Below are 23,973 nucleotides of genomic sequence, written 5' to 3'. Positions count from 1 at the left end.
TGAATCATGGGAATAAGCATCTTCATTTTACAGATGTGCTTCAGAAGGCCAAATGACTTGTCCAGGGTTATTTCAGCCTCTCTGTAATAGAGTAACAAGGGCTTGTGCACTGCCCTCAAATCCTTAGTGTGGTCATAGTACTCTTGTGTTGTATGAACAAGAAACAGGTATCACCACACACTTTCACACTTACAGAAAATAGACACTTATTGTTAGTGTTTTGACTGGGGCCAGATTTCTAATCCAAACAGCAACATTTAAAAGTGCTGTTGTAACTTTATTGAAATTAATACTTTTTCATATTTTATCACACAAAAGATAAAGCAGTGTCTTGCCAATAAGAATATGCTTTTTATACTTTAGAAAAGTTAGTTTGAAAAGTTGGGCGTAGTGGCCCACTCCTATAATCCCAGAAATAAGGAGGCTGAGATAAAAGGATTGTTGCAAGTTTAAGACTAGACTGGGGTACAAAGTGAACTCAAAGCCAACCTGAACTTCATAGAGAGACCCTGTCTCAAAACAACAAAACAAAACAAAACAAAACAAACAAAAATATGTCAATATTATAACAAATAACAATTTTTTCATTGCTGACTCATATATCTTCAAATAATTATAAATAGAATACTTCATCTTCTAATCTTAAAAGTTTTACATATACATTACTTTTTCATATTTCTATATAGTTATAATTTTTATTTTTATTTTTAACAGGTTGAAAATGCATTTACTGGGTTACCAGGCTACAAGGACATTCATGTTCTTGAATTTAGGTAAACAAATTTCCTTTAAAAATACCTGTGTTCAATAGTAGTACTCTTTGTTAATTCAATATCCTTTGTATTTATCATAAGCACTCTAACAAAAAAATAATCCGAATGCTGTACTTTGATGCTATTTCTGGTAAATTAGTATTCTTAGTGTTAGTTTCTCAAATGAGGAAATAGAGTTAGAAAAAGGCAAAATAATATATTCAAGGAGCTATATTACCTTTGTAGTTGGGCCAGAGTAAGAATTTAAGAGTTTGGGTCCCCAGTTTACTGCTGACAAGTTACACAGCTCTTATTTGGCACTGAGGTGATTATCGGTCAGATAGATGAGGCCTCAGCATTCTCTCAAAGATTACAAATGTTCCACTGAGGTCCCTTTGCTTTCTTGGATGAGGCCACTGTTGAAGGGATGTATTTGTCCTCATTTCAAACGTAGTAGTTCTGAGTATCTCAAAGGCTTTTTTTTTCTTTTTTTGGTACTGGGGATCGAACTCATGACCTCACGCTTGCAGGCAGGCGCTTATGCTGCTAAGCTAAATACTCGGCTCAATCTTTTTTTTTTTTTTTTCTTTCTTTCTTTTCTTTTCTTTTTTCTTTCTTTCTTTCTTTTTTTTTTTTTTTTGCAGAGGCTTCTTTTAAAGGCATTTCTTTCCTGTTTAAGATTCATATTGTAATTCCTGAGAACATTTATTAAGCAAATACTTTGTATGTTGAACTTCACACTTGAACTCATTTAATCTTCAACCCTCTATGCATGTTTTTAATAATTCCATAGAGGAGGAACAGATTTAAATAGATGAAAGAGCATATAGAGCTTGTCAGTTGGATATGGAGGAGGGATTTTGAGACTAAGCAGCTGGTATTATAGCTCTGCTTTTAATCTCCCTGCTCAACCCAGTCATGTGAGCGTTTGAAGCACGTGGGTGATAGCTGTAGCCCAAGTATTGGCTTCCAGGAATCCTAGACTGGGCCACCGTGCATACAACATAAATTAGCAGTGTTATTTATCATCTCCACTTTGACCTTTTCTTAATCAGAACTTCTCAGTTTACCATAAATAATAATAAATATCAATGTAGCATTTACTGTACAATAAGCTATATATATTGATGTTTTTTCTGATAAGGATGTCAGAGCACAGAAAATTAAATAATTTACCAAAGGGCACTTAGCAAATAGTACAGGCTTCACAAAGAAAGGTCCTACATGACTTATCTCCTCTCACATCATCATCAGGTTCTCCTGCTAAATCTTAGGAGTTTTTATAGAATGCTGCCTTTACTTGTGACTAAATTTAAATGAGAGCCCAAGAATGTGAGGCCTTTGAAGAAGACAACACAGATTTTGGAGCCAACCTGCCTAGCTTTGAATTCTGCCTTTGCACTTCTACCTGGGTAGCTTGGAGTATATTACTAGATCCTCACTTTGCATTTGTATAAAATAATTTAACTATTAATTCTGTGCTGTTAAAATGCTTTTAAAATAGTCTGGGGAAATGATTTAGTTTTGTTTTATTGTTGTTTAATTTCATTACATGAACTTGGGGATACTAACAGACTTTAATGAATCTTAATGAGGATTAAGTGAATTAATTTTTATAAATGCTTGCCCTACTTTCCAGCACATGGAAAGTTCTGTTTTGGTGTGTGTTATATAACATGGATAAATACTGTGTGAGATATTATAGGTTAGTCAGTTTGATCTTTATCTACTCTCTTTGAACCTCACTGTGTAGCATCTGATATTCCTTTGTGTTTTTAAAGTATAATTCTGTACCATTGCATTTTCAGCTTTACAGTCTGTTTTTTTTCTTAAAGAAATATTTTAATCTTTATTGAAATCATGAATCATGCTAAAAGATTATGCTTATTTAACCATGGTTTAATATGGTTACTAGTTATAATTTTTGTTTTGGTTTTAATTAGCCTATTCTTTCTTAAATCTGCATCATATTCCATAGTATATGTGTATAATTAATTTCATTCTATTACTGAATATTTAGATTTCTTATTTTTTAGTTATAAAAATATTATACTGTTATATCTTTAGGATAAATTTCCAGAATCAGAATTACTAGAGGTATACATGCCTTGTTTATTTATTTATTTTTGAGACAGGATCTTGCTGTGCAGCACAGGCTGGTCTTGAACTATGTAGTCCATGCTGGCCTTGAATTTGTGTGATCCTCTTGTCTCAGTCTCCCAAGTGCTGAGATTACAGATCTGTACCGCCGTGATACTTCAGTTATTATGTCATCATTTATGCTATGTGCATACTTTGTTGTTTCTTCATTTAGTATCTGCCAAACATCATAATTAATTTAGATTTTTAAAAAAATGTTGTATTTCCATTGACTTCCACTGTGTTTATTTATTCACCCTGGAGGGAAGGGTATCATGCATACAGTTAACACTCTGTTTGTTCTTAGTTTTTAAAACATAAACCAATTTGGACTGATTGTTCTTCATAGCAGAACTAAAATATATCCAAATTCTATTTTTACTTTCTTCCATAATCAGACAATTTAAATTAGACCCATGATTTCATAGCTAGAAACTATATTTCATTACCTCTCTTCTCATGGGTTTGGCCATATGCCTAAGTTATTGTTGATAGTATGAACGAGGACGGGAGGTATATAAACTTAATTTCTCAGTCAGTCTGAGTTGCTGTTTACACTTTGCCCACAAACTGGAACATAGCTATGTCCTGAGGCTTTGAATATGAGGAGAAATATGACATTCTGGATGAGCAACAAGACAAAAGAAACTTGAGCCCCTCACTTGATTTTGTGAAGCTCAAATGTCCCATCAACCTGTATTACTCAGCTTGAGGGTGTTACGTAAGAAAGGAAGCTGCTTTTGCCTTTTAGCCACTGTCCTTGGGAGACCCATTTGTTACAGGGCTTACCGTGTGTTTTAACTAGTATTCCTCCATGGCAGGGAAAGAATCTGGAATTCCTTTCTTCTCTGCCGAAGACTATGTAAACATTTTTCTGATCTATTTTTTCATGTGGTACAACACAAAAGATTGTACGGGAAATAATTTCATTGTTTTTATGCATTTTGAAAATATCCTTATTTAATTCTCCAGTTGGGTAGTTTGGTTAGGCATGGAACTGTGATTGAGAAACAACTTTGTTTAATATTGAAGTTATTGTTCTAATTTCTGTTATTGTAGGAGAAGTTCATTTTGATTTATAAGAGATTCCTTCATCTCTCTTGAAAGTTATAGGACCATTTTTTTTTTCAGTGAGGTTCTGAAATTTCTCAATGTCCTATTTTAGTGTGGATTTATAAATCTACTTTTCATTTATTTTAATACTATAAGAAATGCAATGCCAAAAAGGTTTCCAGTTTTAACATTAATAACTGAAGCCTCTGTTAATCTACCAAAAAATATTACTTATAACTAAGGGAGGTGATGCATGCCTGTAGTGCCAGTGCTCTGGGAGGCGGAGGCAGGCAGATTACCAAGTCTGAGACTCGCCTGGGAAACTTATGGATAAGTTAGTGACTTAGGGAGACTTTGTCTCCAAATAAAAAATAAAAAGGCCTGGAGAGGTAGCTCAGGGCAGAGGTCCTACGTTCAACCTCTGGTACTTTAAGAAACTATTTAAAATAAATAAGTCATACATTAGTTATTTTAAAGCAGAAGTTTAAGTGACTGTAAAAACCTTTGGTTTTAAAGTGTTTTCTTCAGTTTTATTTTCTTCAGTGTATGGAGTTTTGCCAGTAACTGATACTGTGATGTATTTTCATTTAAGAAGGTGTTTCAAACAAAATGAGAAGAAATATATAAACAACTTGTACTTTGATGAATGGTGTGACATGTATACCTGTCTTAAACTCTGATTAATAATTTTCCTTTTTACTTTCAGATCTCCTAAGGAAAATGGCAGGTAAAGTACTTTTGGTAGCTTCTGCATTGTTCAGTTATCAGGAGGTGGTTTAGAAACTATAGAAGCCTGTGGTTTAGGCAAACATTACTCAATTCTTCTAGTCACTCCCAGTGTTACTATCCATTTTGTTATAAATCAAGGGGTTGGCAAGCGTTTTCTGTTAATGATCAGTGGTAAATGTTTTAAATTTTGGGATTGTTTAATCCTTTTGCGACTCCTCAGCTTTATTAGCTGAAAGTAGATATAGATAGTACACTGTAAATGAAAACACACTGCTATGTTCCAATAAAACTTTATTCATGTACACTGGGTTCTGAATTTTGTATATTTTCAACATGTCACCAAAATTACGGTTTTCTTTTCAATCACTTAAAATCAATTAACTCATGAACAGCAGACTGAATTGTATTTAGAAGCTATAGTTTATATATCTCTTGTAAAGACTTTTGACTGACAAAAGTACTTTAAATCTTGAATTATGCTTAATTTAAAACTAAAATAATAAGCTGTATTAATGAAAATTCTTTCAAGTGTGCTGAGTCATTCAATAGAATAATCAAGTATACTTCAAATGGTAAATGAAAGAGAGAAGGCTGATCTATAATAGTTTGCAAAAAGTTTCTCTCCAGAATTTTGCAGAAGCATAATGTAATAGTTTAATAAATAGCCACTTTTCAAATTTTCTTGCCATTTATGTCTTTAGGTTCCAAATTTTCTTTCTCTTGGAAGACTATTACATATTATAAAGCAAAATCATAAGCTAAATATGAACATGTTTAGAGATACAGTATTATTCCTTATTGAATGGTTAGCATTCCATTTTCTGTGGGTTCCACATACATGGATTCAGCCAACTATGGATGGAAAATACTTGAAAAAGCCAAAAATATAAGAAGAAATCTCTGCATGTATATGCAGTGAATGTAAACAGACTTTTTCCTTGTTATTATTCCCTAGACAATAACAGTGGTTTACATAGTGTTTGTAACTGAATTAACTACTAGAAATAATCTACAGATGATTTCAAATATATGAATAGGGCCAGGGATTTAGCTCAGTGGCTTAAGTGCCTACCTGGCAGGTGTAAGGTTGTGAGTTTGATCCCTGATGCAAAAGAAAAAATTTATGTATATATATATGATAATGTGTATATGTTACATGCAAATACTACACCACTTTAGGTAAGGGACTTGGACATCCAAGGCATTTGTAGCTGGAGGATAAATACTACAAGTAGTGAGGGATGACGATAACATCATATTGAAAGGGCTTTCTGATTTCCTCATTTTTCTTTACATTATTTATCAAGTATTGATGAATTGCCTATAATTGAGCAAGGCCTATATATACAAAAATGAATGATTCTTAATCTCTATCCTCTAGGAACACATAATCTAATGAAAATTACTTTCAGAGATATCAGTGCTGGTTCTTTTTTGATTTTCCTTTTATCATCTTAGTATTCCTCTGGATAGTAAAAATGAGAATTAATACTCATTTTAGTTTGGGGACAAGAAAATTCTGCTTCAAGACGGTAAATTGATGGCATAAATTGTATGACTAGGAAATATCAGATATTTTGGCAAAGGTGATCAGATTTTGACTTTTTGTACTTCTTGCTGTAAGCTACCCTGTGTATATATGTATTACAGGTATGCGTGTTGAGGTGTATGCCCATCAGAGGCCAGATTGTTTACTTGCTGCTCTCTTGGAGAGTTTAGAATGCTAAAACAACTCCAAACTTTGATGGTAACTCATAAGTGAAATAAATCAATCTCGCATGTGTGAATACCGAATAGTTTCCCTAATGTAAGTAATGATTCAAATATATAAAAATATGTGGTAATCATGATTCCCCATTAGGTGGCCTTGAAGCCTTATAAAGTTTTCACTCATTAATTAGAAAGGCTTTATTCTGGGCTTCTTGATATGAAAATATTTGAAGCTAGAGTATATGAAGTTTTACCCAAATATTTCAAGGAAAAAGACACTATGGTAGCTACTATTAAGTCAGGTTATAAGGTGGTGAAGTACTAGGTTATTGAAACAGTCATGCTGTGACCTCTATTGTTATATTGTTATGTCCTGTTTTATCTCAATCTCCCCCTTATTGTTTCAAAAAAATTATTTAGTCATTTCTTATGTTTGTCTTAATTAAAGAAAAAATTCAAAAAAATTAGGATATATAAATAGTAACTCTTTTCGATTTCCTATTAACTTGTTTTGAAGTCCTGTAGTACTCCCACGATCTTGTTTTGACTGATTAGACTCTGTTCCATTCTATATGATAGTATCAAGTTTGAAGACATAGGCAACTACTTTGAAGACAATAAGATTCACTAAGATACCCATTCTGGTTTGACTATTGTCTTCTTTGGAAGTCCTGTAATGTTTACAATGCCTAAGTTTTATTGGTCTTGTTCTCTACTGTTTTGTCCAACTTTATAATATCTAATAAGATAGACAATCCTTTTTAAGGAAACAAGGGACAACGTTGATAACCATTGTTGATAAACTTGTACTCTCTTCTACACCATGTGCTATGTCTATCCTTGGTATTGACTGACAGCTTTGTTTTGCCATATTTGACTGTATTCTTCCCCCCCCCAAAAGAAAGTAATAAGCACTAAGGAGTAATAAAATCCAAGATGTGTAAATTTTGTTGTAAAAAAGAGAGGGAAAAAAAAAAAAAAGAAAAAGAGCTCTAACGGATATAACAGCAAGTGTGTTTGGGGGTGTTAAATAGCTGACTTTATCAATGTTTTTGGAACATTGAACACAGCTGTTTGCAGTCTCCCTGTTTGAATGTCCACCTTGTGTTCTTTGATACTGTGATTTGAGGAACTATTTTCAAGAAAATAGTGTGTAATCTACTAGCAGGTAATTTCTTACTGTTATGGTTTTTTGTTTTGTTTTGTTTTGTAGTTCTGTATTGCGTGTACCCTTACGCCGCTTTGGTTTGTTTTGTGTTTTTCTCTTTTTCCTCTTAAATAAAAAAAAAAAAAAACAAACTTTGATGGTAACCCTATGATAAAAAATGTTATCTATTCTTTAAGTGCTAACACTGCTGTATAGAGACACAGACGATGGTTCCATACAAAGTCATTACATTTGTGATACAATTATTAAGCTATGTATGCTATAAAAAATTCCAGCATTATGACATATTACTTGATGAAATTTATCTGTATCTTTTTGGTGTGCTTTTATACTAAGTTGTGTATGAATGACTATATGGCACAGAAATGTTGTTTAAAGAATACATATCCCCCAACAGTTATGTGCTTATGAAATTTTCTATTCACTTTGTAGCTCTTTCAAGCTGCATGATTTTAAGTCAGTAAGACTCATCTGAAATGTCAACAATATACATACATACTTCATAACTTCCTTATATAATATATATATTTTAGATGCTTTATTTAATTTTTTATAATATATATGTTTCTAACTTCAGTTTCAGGCTTTTTTGGGGAGGGCACTAGGAATCAAACTCAGGACCTCACACTTATCAGGCAAGCCCTGCACTGCTGAGCTATATCCCCAGTCACCCAGTTTCAGGCTTTGTAAGAAGTGTTACAGAAGAGGGAATCTTTGAGTTTCTCTGGAGTATCTTTTATTTTGGTTGATCTTGGTGAGATGTTACACTGTCACTGCACAGGATCCTAGGAGGTTTCCAAAGTGGTGATGAAGAATCTGAACCCACTCTACTCGTAGAACAGTTTACATGTTTCAGGTTTGCTGACTCTTATTGAGGAAAAAGAATTTTCAGGACACATCAGTAAGAGGCATAAAGGGATTTATAAGGCAGAAGTTTAAAAGTACACACTCAAAGAAATAGAGTGCAGGTCAGAGAGAGAGAGAGAGAGAGAGAGAGAGAGAGAGAGAGAGAGAGAGAGAGAGAGGAGAGGCAGGTGGTTCATAGCCTGGGGCTAGATATATTTATGGAAGATTTGTATGTGGAACTCTGTATAATTTGTGACTCTATGAAAAGAGGAGATTGATTTTACAGATGAAAGATAGCAGCACTTTCTGTGGGGGCTGAACCCATTTACAGGTGAAAGGGACTGGCCCAGGTTTATTGTATTTTGGGACAGGAAAAAAAAAGTTTTTAACCTGCGTTTGTGTGCAGAAGCTATAGTCTTATTTTTAAAATTATGATTTTCCACATCTGTACCTGTTTTGATTTCATCCATCTTATCTCAATAACACAATTTTTCCTTTGAAAAATCTGCTTGTTCAAAGCCAATCAGGACATTTAAAGTGAGGGAATAAGAAGGGGTGAAGTTCACTTCCATGTGCCTGATGTCCCTGGAAGTCACTGCCAAATACAGAAGCTCTGTTCAGTCCAGCTCAGATGATGAAACATAATAGTAGTGTATTTGTTGGTTAATTGAGTTAAAGTCAGCCAGAACAGATCTCTTCAATCAGATGGTTTGCTTGTTGTGTATTCTACTTCTTACAGAGTTCTTTGGCCTCTTGATTTCTTTCCATTTGCCACCCAGGGACATCTTTGCATTCCATTTCTGTGCCAGAACTGAACCTGTTCTGGGTCATAGTGAAGTAGTTGGCCTAAGAATACATGGTTTCTCAGTACCTCAGACATTTTTGTTTGAGTGTTCTTTCTAGGAAAAAACAGTTATAAGTTGCAGCACCTCTCTGGGCCAGTTCATCTTCTTTAATGAATTTATCATCAGCAGAAAAGTAAGATGAAAATAGAAGTGTTATAGAAGTGTTATTTTTGGATGTCTAGTGGAAACACTAGGAAGCAAATAATTGCCATCAAAGAGTAAGGCCAGTAATGTAGCCCAGAATGCCTGATTCACATAGATTCTGATTCAGGAACGTTCCTTTTATCTTCTCCCTGTAATTTTTAAGTCATGTAAAGCAGATGGTAACCTTCCAGCTAATGCTTGACTTTCCTTGTCAGATTTTCTTCATAGCCCAGGACACAGTTCAGGGTTTATTTGGCACAACCCTCTTCCCTCTCTGTCTCCCCATCCACTTTCCTTCTGTCTTCTCTCTTCTCCTGTCTTCTTCCTTCTTTCTTTTCTTAAATCACTGCATTGTGTTTTGGAGCCATGCTAACAGTACAAGTGGGTAGAATAAGTTGTGCAAAATTCTCAAGGAGAAGTCTAACTTTTTAATATGGAGGTATAGTCAGTCCCACTGAACTTGGAGAGAGAATATGCGTCCTTACAGAGCTGGGCTTTGTGCCTAAAACAATGTCTCTAAAATAGTTACTAACAAGATACAAATGAATGAAGACAATATAAATACTCTCTAGGGTAGAAAATTGCTCTTTTTATATTTATAGACTGCAAATGCTTCCACTTAAGAGTATTAAATACTGTCATTTAAGTAGAATGAATTCAGTTGTTTTATCTGTGCATTAGTGAACAAAATTAACTGTTTGCCCCATTATTTTCAATAGCATTTTTTGAAGTATTATGAGCCAGACATTATTCTAGATCCTTGAGCCACCAAGCTTAATAATAATTGTGCCTATACAGTTGGAAGGAGAGAGAAAGTATGACCATGAATCCATAACTTTAGTGTTTGAAAGAACTTCCCTCTGGAGGTGATATCTGAACCGAGACAAAAAAGAAATAATTAGTTGAAAAAAGGCGTGTGTGGTTGTGTGTGTGTGTGTGTGTGTGCGTGTGCGTGTGTGTGTGTAGCGTCCATAGGGTGGGAGGTAACAGAAGGAAACAAATGTGCAAAGATCCAGTGATGGCAATACATGTAGCCAGAGTACCTCAGGACGATGGAAGGCTCCTGAAAAGCAACGGAGTATGATGTGCCGAATTCTGACCAGCAGGTGTCTCTCTTACTGTTTTATTCTACCTTAGAAACATCACTGTTATTTTAGCATTTTATTGAATGTCTTTCCTTATAAAGAAAGATGGGAAATTATTCAAGGATTAACATGTTTTGATGTGTGAAATTTAGGGCTTTAGTTGTTTAAGGACTGAGGGAACTTCTAGGTGGCAGTAGGTGTTTTTTATTACATAGACATCAAAGTTCGTAGCTACCACTTTTAAGAGTCTTAAATGACCCCATTAACAGAGGCAGCTAGCTTATCATATATGGGAGGAAATTAGCATTGAAATGATTCAGCATTTCTACTCACTGCTGAAAAGGAAACACAAGAAATAAAATCCTTCTATGGTAATGGAGACAGGAACGTTAGAGAGATCTGGCTATTTATTCAGCAGGTGGGGTGTTATTTCATGGCATTTCCTACAGTGCCATGCAGGTTAGAACTGTTCCAAACCAGTCCCATGCTCCCAGGAAGAAAGGTCTCAAAATCAGTTCATGTTTCTCTAACCACAAAAAACAATAAATTTGCTATAATTTCCATTAAAGTATTTAAAAGAACAACTGCATCTCCAGCTGTCCAGTTACACATTGGTTGGCTCTTGCATTGTCTTCTGAAAGTAAAGTCTGTATGGAATTATAATAAAAAGTTTCCTCTACAAGTTGAAGTCAAGAAGAGGAAGTCAGAGGACCTTAATGGCCAGTATCATCAAGCCGTGATGGCTTTTATTGGTTTCCAATCTAGAGATGTATCTTAAAAAGAAGCCCCAATACACTGATCAGAAGCTTTTCATTAAACAGTGACATCAGTTATTGACAACTCTTTATTTCCTAAATTGAACGCTAACTTCATTTTGTTGATACAAGTGTGTGTGTGTGTGTGTGTGTGTGTGTGTGTGTGTGTGTGTGTGTAGGCATATTAGGGCTTGACCCCAGGGAGCGCTAGCTTAGCTTTTAATTTTTTACTTTGAGGCAGGGTATTGCTGAGTGTTATAGAATGCCCTCAAACTTGCAGTCTTCTTGCCTTAGCCTCCTGAGTAGCTGGGGTCATGGGAGTGCAGCACCATACTTTTTCTTTAGATATATCTGTAGTTTTCTTTAGATATATCTGTACTTGTAGACAAGTATAGGTTTCTGTTCACCCAGTGGGCACTGGATACCTCTCTGTGCTAGGTATCAAGCTGAGCCTTGGGGATAGAAACTCAAGGGAAGTGAAGCAGTCTTGTTATATTATTATTATTACCATTATTAATACTTTTTAACCAAACAGTGAAGGCTATAATCAAGAATATATAAGAATACATAAGTAAGGTCAGAGAAAGATGCACTTAATCTCTTTTTATGCTTTGTTTTGGAAATCATTTTGCTGCTACGGGATGTCTGATATACCAGATTGCTTCTATTGCACATCTGTCTTGAATGATTTATCTCTGGAAGGTCGTGCTCTCCCTTTTTTTTTGAGGGTTATTGATATGGCTTCTAGGCTACTGCCTGTGATGGCCTTATGCAGAGATAGGCTAGAAGCCCATAATGACCTTTTTATGATTATATTTAGTTAAAGCTAATGAGAGTGTGGCATAGTACTACAGTTTAGAATGCAGGTGCTAGAGTGAGATATATCTGTGTTTAAATCGTGATGTTACTATATCCTTATTATGAAATTTAAAGAATCTTAACATCATTAAAGCTAAGTTTCATCAACAATATTATGGAGATGATAAAAACTTTTCACCCAGGTTATTTGAAAAATTAAAGGACATGAAATCACTCAGAATGCCTGTGTCATAAGCCCTTATACCTTTTAGTTAGAAAAATCTAGGTGAGAGTCTAGGACAGTGCTGCAGCAAGCTGTTATTACTGAAAGCTCTAAAAGGTTCTCCATCACAGGAATATTCTAAGAGGAATGTTCCTATTTGCTTTAAAATTTGTACCCTGATGTTATTTCTCCAAATTACTATTTTAAAAATTCTTATTAACACATAATTTTAAATTCTTATTTTAAAAATTCTTATTATTTCATATTTAATTCTTATTAGTACATGATTTTATTCATTGTGTGGAATTGGCACATGTACATAAAACTTCTTGATTCCTTTTCTCTTTCCCTCCACCCTATTTATTTGTTTATTTATTGCCAGTCCCAGACTCATTTATCTTACGAGTCATTATAAAATTAATTATTGCTGGGTGTGTGGTGCATGCCTGTAATCACAGTACTTGGGAGGCCGTGGCAGGAGAACAGTAGAATTCAAAGCCAGCCTCAGCTACATAGTGAGTTTAAGTCCAGCCTGAGATACATGGCAAGAATGTGTCTCAAAAGACCCAAAATACTCAAAAGCCAAAAAACCAAAGCAAATAAAAAATTAAGTTAATTATTGTATATTTAGATTAACAAGCAGACTAATATGCCGAAAGATATATAAAACACACAAGACAGGTATACCAAATTGAAGTGCACTTTTAGATACACTGTCCATGATGGATTGCAAAAACCTTTTTTTCTCTCTTTTGTCCTATCATCTACACTTTATGTTTTATTTGTATGTTGAGTTTCTCAGTAAGAGAAACTATGTGATATTTAAGCTTGTATGTCTGGTTTCCACCATAAACTCTGGTTTAGTACATGTTTTTTCCAACAACAACAATAAACAAATAAGAGAAGACTTGTCATTGTTGGGAGGGGTGAGAAAGGCTTTCCTTTAGAAGAATCAAGGAGACAGGCTAATAGGAATACAGGGAAGAATGATGATAGTTAACAGAAAGGAATTGGCTTTGAGGGAGGGACACGAGGTTCATTAATTTCTCAGGCTTCCTTAGGATTCTCATCCTCTTCTTGGAACTTTCATATCCCATTCTTTGCAAGACAGGGATGGCAAAAATTTCCCCCAAATTTGTAGAGAATGTTGGTGGAACCCATGCCCTTTGAATCTCTCTCGCTAGGTCTGCTTGTTCTTTATGGACTAAAACTTCTTTAGTTGTGCTTCCTTAGCTGGGCCTACCCTGTTCTTTTTTTCATCCACAGTGGTATAGATGTTCATTATGAAGTTACCTTCAATGGAGAAGCAATCAGCAATACCACCTGGGACCTAATTAGCCTTCATTCCAACAAAGTAGAAAACCATGGTCTTGTGGAACTGGATGATAAGCCCACAGCTGTTTATACCATTGGTAACTTCAGAGATTATATTGCTGAGACCTTGCACCAGAATCTCTTGGTAGGAAATTCCTCCTTGAATCCAGATCCTGAATCTCTTCAGCTTATCAATGGTGAGTTTGATTGATGTCATAGAAGTTTTTTTAAAAACAATTTTAGATTCTTTTCCAGTATGTTCTGGTGAAAAATAATTTGTCTAATTATGTGTCTTTCAGAGTATTTTGAGACTATATGAGACAAGAGTCATTGTGTTATATATGGAACTTTTACCATGAAGTGATTTTGAATAGTTTAGTTTATTTGTAGACAGATTGGGAAAGTGGAGAATAGCATGACATTTAGAACTATTTGGACAAGTCAGAAAAAAGTATAAGGAAAAGGAAAGTCAGACCTGAAAGTGTGAACTGAAACAGTCTGTCATGCTGTAAGATAACTAAGATATGAAGTCTAGCACAAATTCAGGCGGTCAAGGCTTAGAAGGCAAGCATAGAAGAGAAAGAGCAACTCAGAAAAGCTTTTGGAAGTTTTTGATCACAGAACTGGATGCTGGGGAGAATTCAATACTAATTCTGAATTAAACTGTAGAAATCCAGCTATGATTCATAATGAACGGTAGATCTCATATCATCAAGGAGAGGATGACACCCCTGAGTTTGGAGGCTGAAACATGGCCTTATTAACCTGAGACTAAAGATTGCTTAGAGTTGGGCTGCTAGGACATGACACCTTAACTCATCAAGGATGTGGAGCCTGTTAATTTACTGCTACTTTTTTTGTTTCTCCACAATTTCATCCCCCTTTGGTTGCTTAGCTTTTAAAATGTCCAGCAGAGAATATTTTATCTCTCAGTATGGGAGAAATACCAGTTGCCAAAGAGAAAAATCCATGCTAGACAGGCTATATTTTACAACCTCTTTATTTCTCATACATTTTGTCATTGCTTGTTTTCTGAGATGGTGTTTCAATTTTTACCTCCTACCACAGCTACTAAGTGCTGGAATTACAGATATGTGTCCCCATGGCCAGCTTCTCTCACACATTTTTAGGAGAGAAGAGATCCCATCCTTCATTAAAAGAAAATCTGTATACAAATTAATTTGTGTAGTTGAGCAAAGGATAACTCAATATTTAGGCAGTTCCTAGAATTAGAAGAACAGGTCCTGTAAGACTCTGGAGCATCTCCTGGCTGAACAATATTTCAGATAGAAAATGGAAAGTCATGGAAGAAAATGCAAAAGAGGCTAAAGATATGGAGGATATGGATTAATTGGTTAGCCTGGCTTTTGCCCTCTTTGACCTGGTTTAGGGTGCTCAGCTGTTGTGAATGGCTAATACTCAAGTATAATATTACAAAGGTAAATACGTAAGTTAGGTATTTTGTTTTGTTTCTGTATTGAGTAGATCGTAACTCAATATGTAAAAGCTTAGATGTTCAGTATCAAAGCTTGCCTAGGTTCATTTAATGTCTTTCAGGCAGCTATGACATAAGCCTGTGTATGTGAGTGTGAGTGTGTATAGATACATAGGTAAGCAAACAAAAATAGATACTGGAGAAGCTAGAGAAGTTTGTTGGATTTACCTAAGAAAGGCAAAAAGTTATTGGTGGAAGAGAATAGAATAGATTTATAAGGTAAGAGAGAGAGAGAGCTACTTAGGGAAACAGGATTTTGTGAGGGATAGAGTTTGGAGAAACAGGTTTTAGAGAGGTAAGAAAATCTTTTTCAAGGCAGTAGTATGATGTGTGTAGTATGTATGTTCATGTGCATGTGTGCATACATGTATACATGTTGTGTGTTAGAGAGACAAGCAATCAAAGAAGAAAGAAAAATTTGATTGTGTGTGAAATGATCCCTTATTTGCTAATATTAGGCTTAGGTAATACTTCATATTGCTTTTCAACTATTTTTTTCTGGTGGGCCGATGTTTCTTTAATGTGACACTATTTTGAGACAGAGCCACAAAGTGGTCTTAACTTTTTATGTTGGACACTGGACTTTAAGATGTTTGTGGATGTTAGTGATATAAAGCTGTCGGTTCTAAAACAGAGATCATTTGTACTTTGGAGCATGGTGGTTATCTCAGGCTTGCATCCTCATAATACTCCTTTGTCTTTGTTGAATCTGGAATATTTGGACCAGATAAAATGGTGAGCAGAGAAGAAGCTTGCCATCTGAAACTTGGGGCTGACCATGGGCAGCTTATGGGTAGAAGACTTTAGGAATTTGATATTGGGATCAAGCACAGAAAAGATATGGTTAAGTAGTGAAAACCTAAGAGATCTTAAAGTGAGACAGCATGAGGAGCCAGGTGTGGTGGCACATGTCTATAATCCCAGCACTAGGGAGGCTGAGGCAGGAGGATTGCTGAGTTTGAGGTCAGCCCAGCTACAGCCTGAACTGTGTTGCAAAACCTTGTCTCAAAGAGAACAAAAGCAAAGCAAATAAAACTGAGCACAGTATGCAAGCACCAGGATCAGTAGCCATAGTGACAGAAAATGCCATGAAGATTAATGTATATGGTAGCAAAGTGGGGTTGTTTAGGAAACTACATTCATAAATATCACTGCAAGATCTTCCCTTTTACATGGAGCCTAGAGGTAGAAGTACTTCCTAAAAGGTTTCCCAAAAAAGAGGTCAGCAACTCTTAGAATTTATAACCAAGTTCAACAAAAACTTTAAGATATCCAATACTGATTATGCTAGTTGTGGCTTGAGTTCTCCTTAAATGTATGTATTAATTATTCAGAATTTTGTTCCTAAAGTACATTTCTATCGTCATTTCAGCTTCAGAGTTCTGAATGGGGCTAGAGCTTTCTAGGTAACCTGATCATTATTCTCAAAAGATATGTTCATCTTTGTCTTTGCAGAGCTTAATTTCTATAGAAGAGAAAATATTGAAACACACAGTTGGAAAGAGTTTTAGAAAATATATGAGAAAATTTTTGAATTTTGCTTGATTCCTGTATATCAGTTTAGAGGGAAAAGGTGAATAGCTTCTGCTTCGATGTTAGAAGCATTCCCTAGGTCACATTTTTGGCGATCTCTTCTTTGTATCTTTTATTGATTCTTCCTCCACTTCAGGCAAAAGTAATTATTCCTTTGTCTGTGTTATATAGATTATATGTGCCCCTCACATTATTATATATTTTCCAATTTGTGTTTATTTATCTGACACAGGCAATGCTTCCTAAGAGAAATTTTGTTTTATTAGCATTTATAATTTCATGTGGGCAAAGTCCGTGGTAACAACCAAAATTTCAGTGAATCTTTGCTGAATTAAATTGTTTAATATACTTTTTAACTGGCATTTAATATTATTGCAGTGATGAAGGTATTTGTGCCTAGCTTATTTTTCAAAGATGTTGTCTCCTAAAATAACAATCATTTTGCATTTTTAAAAAACTATTCTTGCATATCAAAAGTTTAAAGTTATTGATTTTTACTTTTTTATTTAAAATGAAAAAGAATCATTTTGAAACTATTTGATAGGAATCTGGAAAAAGTGTGAAAATTGACTTGGGAGAGAAAAAGAAATAAAATAGGAGTATCCTAAATGTAACTATAAGAAGCTTTTAAAAATCTTTGTTTTATGCTGGATTCTTAAAGTTTCATCAGGTTGTACTAATATAAGTAAAATAACTGAACAACACTAACATTTTCCAGGCAAGTGTACCTCAGATATTCTGCTAACATCTAGTCTAGCAAAGAGAAATAGCTTGTTTTTGGTTATCTCTGAACCTCAAATTCAGCTGTGTCTTAGCTAAAAAATTTCCTTTAACGCTGTTCTCTTTTCAGTGAGAGGAGTTTTGCTTCCCCAAAGTGAAGATCTGGTTTGGAACACCCAAAGTTCCAGTCTTCAGGTAGCACCACCATTTATTCTTGAATGTGTCTGTGTCTTATGCCTAGAATCAGTCACTTGTGCTCTGCCCTGTGTTTCCTCACCTGCTTACTTTGGCATCGTAAATTTCCCGAGCTGTTCCTATTTCAAATATTTCCTTGCATCACCTCTGGAACATTACTCATAGTTGTCAACTCATGAGTAGCAGCTGTTGGTTCAGAAAATTTAAACCTTCCGTAGTGGTTAAACGAAGTCTACATTGCCAGACCACACATAATAGAAAACTTACTCATATTTGTTTGATGAAAATTAAGTTACAAGTGCCCAGCAAGTTGTTTTTCATGTTACCAAGAAACAGTTTTTAGAATATAATAAAAAAGTCAAGATTATGATTTGAGTTACACTGGTATAGTACAGACAGTACATATATTTTTACTGAAAGAACAATAATTATATTGAAGAATGTACTGAAGAAAGTTTAGAATTGTGTGTGCATGGAAGAGAGGGAAAGAAGAGCACAAGTACTGACTAGCTATCAAATGAAAGGGACTTTCAAGCTTCCTTTCAAACTGGATTGAAAACATTCCCACGTGCATATAAACAGCATCGAATGAATTTCCATGTTTGTTTTTACCCCTCAACCCTACTGAGCATTTGTCTTTCGCCATTGCATTTTTACTTTCCATTTCACTTACAGGGAAATATCCACTAGAAAAGAAAATGACTTTCTCAAGGGCAGTTAAAGCAACAAAGATGACACTTGCAGCCACAGTGCTAGGGACCTCCGTGGTTACAGCGAGTGGAGGACTCTGTCACAGACACAGGAGGGGAGCGTCCTTCTCTCTCCACTCCTAACTCTTTGTAGGCTCTTTAGATTTCTTTTCATCTCATATCAGCTGCTTGAAAGTTTTGTTCCTTGGCTTTTTTCCAGTGATGAAAATTTAGAAGGCCTTCCTGAATTCACTTAAACGTGGTTTCTGAAGCCATTTTTTCTGCTTAGTTACAGAGCAACTCAATTTTGAAATGTGGAATCACTCATGATAATCTTTTCACTGAGTTCTATATTGGAGAAAAGAGGTTAAAGGAATGTTGACAGCAGAGTTCACTCATTTGGTGTTCCTTCGGTTGACTATGTTTTATTTTTGTTTTCATACGCCAAGTGCTGGGGAAACAAAGATGTATAAGGTGGGGCCCCACTTACCACAAGTTTCCAGTCTGGTAGGCTTCTAAACAAATAAGGTGATTCAGAGGACATAAGTAGTTTTAGAAAATTAGAATGGAAAACATTAATTCCCTGATATGGTACCACTGCCCTATTTTCTTTGAAGAACAGAATTTGGTATTGAACAAATGGCCTTATAATTTCCTCTCTCTCTCTCTCTCTCTCTCTAGTGAATATGTATACTATATATAATATATATAAAGTGCGATATATATGAAAGTATATATATATATATGATTTTAAATACTAGAAAAAGAAAAGAGAATGGAACTTTCTGTGTAATCTTCCTATTCCATAGTAGACATTTAAATATTAAAAAGTATCCTCCTTCTCTCCTTCCCCTCTGTGTTCAGTTGGGTCTTAGAGATCTGTGGAAATGCTAACCTGAGGAGTATAGACTGCCAAGCTTTGTTTGGTTTCCCCTCTAAGAATTCTTTCCCTCCCTGGTTATATGTACTTGGAGAGACCTCTGACCACATAGCCTGGTATAGTGCAGGAAAACACTAGGACAAGGAAATCCAGAGGCTCAGCTTCTAATTCTGAGTTTTTCTGTTTTTTGTGGCCTTGGGCATTTTACTCCAATGAACTTCATTTCTTAACGTTTAATATATGTGACTGCAGCTAGGTGTAGTCGTGGGGGTTGCCCTGATTCCAGCACTTGAGGGGCTGAGGCAGGAGGATCGCTATGGGTGCAAGGCCAGCCTGGATTACATAGTGAGTCAAGGTCAGCCTCAACTACAGAGTGAAATCTTATCTCAAAATAACAACAACAATAACAACAACAACAACAAACTGATGTGATTGGACTAGATTCTCAGAAGTCTTTCTAGTTCTAAAACTTTTAATGTTCACGTCTCACACGTGTGTGTAGGCTTGGCCTCATTCCCTAACAAGATTTTTGTAGACCAGAAAGTGGCTTCGTAAAGCCTTTGGCAAGACCAATGATATTTTTTACTCATTATTGTCAATTTCATATTCTAGACTACAGTTTGATGTCTTCTCATTTACCTGAACTGAACTCTTGCTCTCCATCTGGCCCATTCTAAAAGACCTCGAGTGATGAAAACTCTGTAGACAGAAATATAAAGCAGTTTTGTTGTCTCTTTCCTAGGAGACTGTGCAGAAGTGCACAAGCCCAAGTCAGCAGTTAGCAGCTGGGTCCACTGCATGTGATTATGTGAGGTTAAGTCTGCACCTGGTGACTCCATTCTCTTTAGACACTGGAGTTTGCTGGATGAGTGCCAGGTGGTATCTCTTTGATTACATCACCTTTATTGACTTGACTCATGAGCTAATTCTCTCTGTTCTCAGGTTCACTTTTGATGGTGGATTCCCCAAGAAAGAATTAATTTCTAATCCTGAAATCTGTCTCTTTCATCACAGCTCATTTGTAATTGTGTCTTATTTGAAGATAACCTTCAGCTTGCTCTTTACATAAGTGCATTTTTCTCTCATACAGTAGATTTTACTTAATTAGATTCAAGTTGTTGGACTCCAGTTTAATACCACACATAGAATAAAGTATATAAACTCCTACCAATTACCATGGTCACTTTACCTATTGTCATCCTCATTAAACTTTTTTTAGATAGACTAGTCTTCGTAAGACTAGATAATTAACATCTTCAAGAAATGTGTTTACACTTCTGTGTTCCTGAAACTAATCATTAAAATTATTGTTTCACTAGGAAAAAAAAAACCCTAGAAAAATAAAATTGTACTTTGACTCACTATGTAATCCAGGCTGGCCTTAAACCCATGGCGATCCTCCTGCCTCAGCCTCTCAAGTGTTGTTGTTGTTTTTAAAATTGTATTTTGAATGCCGTTTCACAGGGCAGGCTGTTTACGTGAGATTAGATCACTTTTAATATGGCAATAATTTTGATCAAAGTGGAGGACATTATTTTGTTAAATATCTTTCAGAGTTATTAATAAAAGTGCTGATATTCCTGCTGTGGGCAGTGTGCTTAGGTCTTAGGCAATGAAAATATTAGTAACTTTCATTTAAAATCATTTAAACCCCAAGATGGAGGGAAATGGATCTTCAAAAGCAAAAGAAACAATTATTTCCTCTGAAAATTCACTGTTTAGTGTCTTTTAAATGTTAGCTTCTCTGTGCCCCTTCCACAGGTGAATTCTGAGAGTTTACATAGTTTTTCTCTAGATTTCTCGGCTACTGTAGTAAGTGACTAAATTGGAAGGTGGGTACCGATCTGCCTGATTCTAGAGCCCTTGTCCCTCCTCACTCGGTGCGTCTCCTGTCCCTAGAAAATTTGGGCATAGGGATAGATATGTGCTATTTTATGTGCTTCTTTTATCTGTGATATGATTTAGTCTTTTTCTTCCCCTAGGATAGTACCCTTCAAGGCGAGTGGCCCTCAGCAGATGAACCCGCCACCAGCAATATTTCACCGCTTGATTTCAGCTCTGGTCCTTCATCAACCACAGACAGGGAACTCTGGCCAGAAAGTCCTTTGGCTGATGTAGTGTCTACACCTAAACTAGCTTTTCCCTCAGAGGTGGTCCTAAGTTCTTCCCCAGAGGATTTAGGGGTTAGCAGCTTGACTCTTCATCCTGTCACCCCAGCAGTGTTTCAGACCGGCTTGCCTATGGCTTCTGAGGGGAGGACTTCCGGATCTTACTTATTAGAAAATGGTGAGGAGCTTTAATAATTTTTTCATACATCTTTACTATATCAGATGAAAGGGATTTTAAAGAGAGAAAGAGGCTATGGTGCAGAGAAAACCAGTGGCATTCATTAGGGAGAATGTGAGAGAGGAGACAATCAGATTTAGTTAATAAGATGGGATAGTTCAAACTGGAGAGAAAGAAATGAACTTGTGGCAAAATAGAAGCAAATTAATAGATATTTTGACAGTCGTCTTGAAGTATATAATTAAATTAAATTATTACCACTACTAATATTATTTGCTCGAATATTTGAGTGGTAAACAAATGGCCTCAAAGATTACCTTCTATAGTGTTAACTGTGGGGGCTAATATTAAAGATTTCAGGTTAGGGCTGTATTGAGAAGGGAAGATCCTAAACTAGATCGGACTCAAAATAGATAAATAAATGAAAATAAAATAGATGATCTTCTACATGTGGTAGAGGAAAGGAAAAATATGTGACATAGTGATGAAACATTAACATGAAAGAGGAAGATGAACAAATTTTGAAAATGGAATGAATCTGAAGGGTGATAGCCAATAAACATAAGAGAGAAACTGAATTTCCAGGAAAATTTTTCTCTGTTTCCATTGGAGTTAATCTTTGTTGTCAGCATGGCTATCAGCAGATAGATAATTTTGTGGATACAAATATCAGATGTTTGAAGATTAAATCAAAGTTTTATCCTCAGAGATGGAGGAATCTACATTCACATGTGATTATCTCACATTACAAACACATTATCATATCTTGTTGTTTGCTTCATATAAAAGTCATCAACATTCCTAACCTAATAGAAAAAATAAGTAACTGATTTTATTGTAATAATAAGAATATATTTTTTCAACTTTGTAGATTAATGAATGTAAAACTTTATTTTTAGGATTATCCAATGTTGAAGAGCCAGAAGATTTTTTTTCTGTTGATCCATTGCCTTCAAGTTCATTCATTCAACCTGTGCCAAAACAAACAGTACCACCCGTAGAAAACTCTGGTGTGTCCCTGACATCTTCACCAGATATGATCACTTCTGTTAACTTAGATCTTCTTGCTAAAGAAGTAACTTCACCTTTTAGCTCTGACTCCTTGGCCTCTGAAGTCAAAGACCAGTTAGAAGCAAGCCATTTGTTTCTAGATACATCCATAGAAAAGGAGTTCATATTTGAGAGTGGTTTAGGTTCTGGGTCTGGACAAAAGGTGGATTTGATTTCTTGGCCATGGAGTGAGATTTCATTAAAGAAGAGCACTGAACCACTGTCTAGGTCATGGCTTGAAGATGAGGATTCACTTTTGCCAACTGAGGGTATAGATGAGAAAGTTGTTGTAGAGAGCAAAATAGATTACACAGACCCAACTATTGAGCATTCAAAATATAAGCATGATGAGAAATCCACAAGCTTTGTAGTGGAAGAGTCCCTTGTTAAACCTACTGTGCCCATCTTTGCAGTGTCTGTAATTCATTCCACATCTCTAACCTTTCCCAAGCACACTTCAGAGATACCTAATGTTGATTACCATTCAGTTACCAAAGCACCGTTTCTACTGACGGCTGCTTCTTCTGTTATAACAGATGAAACGAATACCTTTCTGATCAAGGATGTAGACCAAACTACAGAATCATCTAGCCATGAATGGTCTGACAGCAAGAGTTCATCAGTGAAACCAGATCTGCAGCCTGTGTGGACCATATTCCCAGAATCAGCTATAGCTTCAGCAAGGACTTCTTCCCAAGGGATATCACCCAGAGACTCATTGGCAAGTACGCCACAGAGTAGTGATGGACTCTGGTTGAAAACTTCCATGGCACAGTCCACCAAATTGCCTCCAACCACAAGCTCCACCTTTCTGGAGGATGAAGTAATTATGGGCGTGCAGGATATTTCATTAGAACTGGACCGGATAGGCACAGATTACTATCAGCCTGAGCTGATCCAAGAGCAAAATGGCAAGGCTGGTAGTTATGTGGAAATGTTTACAAGTTTTCATTCCACAGAGATGGCTATTTTGGCTCAACCCACAAAAGGAGATGACTTGGGTCACGCCCGGATTGAAGGAGCTTTAGTAGTTTTCTTCAGCCTCCGAGTGACAAACATGATGTTTTCAGAAGATCTATTTAATAGGAACTCTTTGGAATATAAAGCCTTGGAGCAAAGATTCTTAGAATTGGTAAGCTCAAAATTGAAACATGAGGATGAATAATCATATATGACTCCTCTAGCCTAACCAAGCACACCAAGACTGAGTCCAGGAAAGTGTGATCTATTGTGTGCATTTGTTTCTTGCCATACAGAGAGATAGTATCATGACTTGGGTGTTAGGAGGAGAACAATGAACTGGTGGATTCAAGAAATGGAAAACACAAATGTGGCATAAGGGTAATGTGAATAGCTTAGATACTGAAGATCAAATTTCATGAATTCTGTGCCTAAAATAAAACATAAAAGCTCAAACTTATTGTGAGAACAAATCTGTGAAGATTTGTTCCTCTACTGCTGTAATCTGTTAATGAAGAAAAGAAAATTTCCTAGATTTTAAAAACAATGTGTGAGTTCCATAGACTTCCCAAATGTCGTAGTATTCTCATGACATGATCAACAT

General features: G+C 35.7%; 1 protein-coding gene across 4 annotated transcripts in view; it reads left to right on the top strand.

Annotated features, from left to right (window-relative positions):
* The window catches only part of Impg2 (interphotoreceptor matrix proteoglycan 2), a 92,011-nt gene that overhangs the window by 55,814 nt on the left and 12,224 nt on the right, over positions 1-23,973 (top strand). For 2 of the 4 annotated variants that reach the window (XM_063224869.1, XM_063224868.1), the window contains exons 9-14: positions 715-773; positions 4,651-4,671; positions 13,514-13,758; positions 17,440-17,504; positions 21,056-21,359; positions 22,259-23,541. In XM_063224869.1, the coding sequence (XP_063080939.1) occupies positions 715-773; positions 4,651-4,671; positions 13,514-13,758; positions 17,440-17,504; positions 21,056-21,359; positions 22,259-23,541 (1,977 nt within the window). The remainder of the gene's footprint in view (positions 1-714; positions 774-4,650; positions 4,672-13,513; positions 13,759-17,439; positions 17,505-21,055; positions 21,360-22,258; positions 23,542-23,973) is intronic. The other 2 variants (XM_063224870.1, XM_063224871.1) reach the window with 2 other exon arrangements.

Source organism: Cavia porcellus, unplaced genomic scaffold, assembly GCF_034190915.1.
Source record: "Cavia porcellus strain 051 isolate PalLab524CR breed Dunkin Hartley unplaced genomic scaffold, mCavPor4.1 scaffold_15, whole genome shotgun sequence".
In the NCBI taxonomy this organism is placed as follows: Eukaryota; Metazoa; Chordata; class Mammalia; order Rodentia; family Caviidae; genus Cavia; species Cavia porcellus.
The sequence above is the reverse complement of the archived record's forward strand: the minus strand, read 5'-3'. Positions and strand labels throughout refer to the sequence as shown.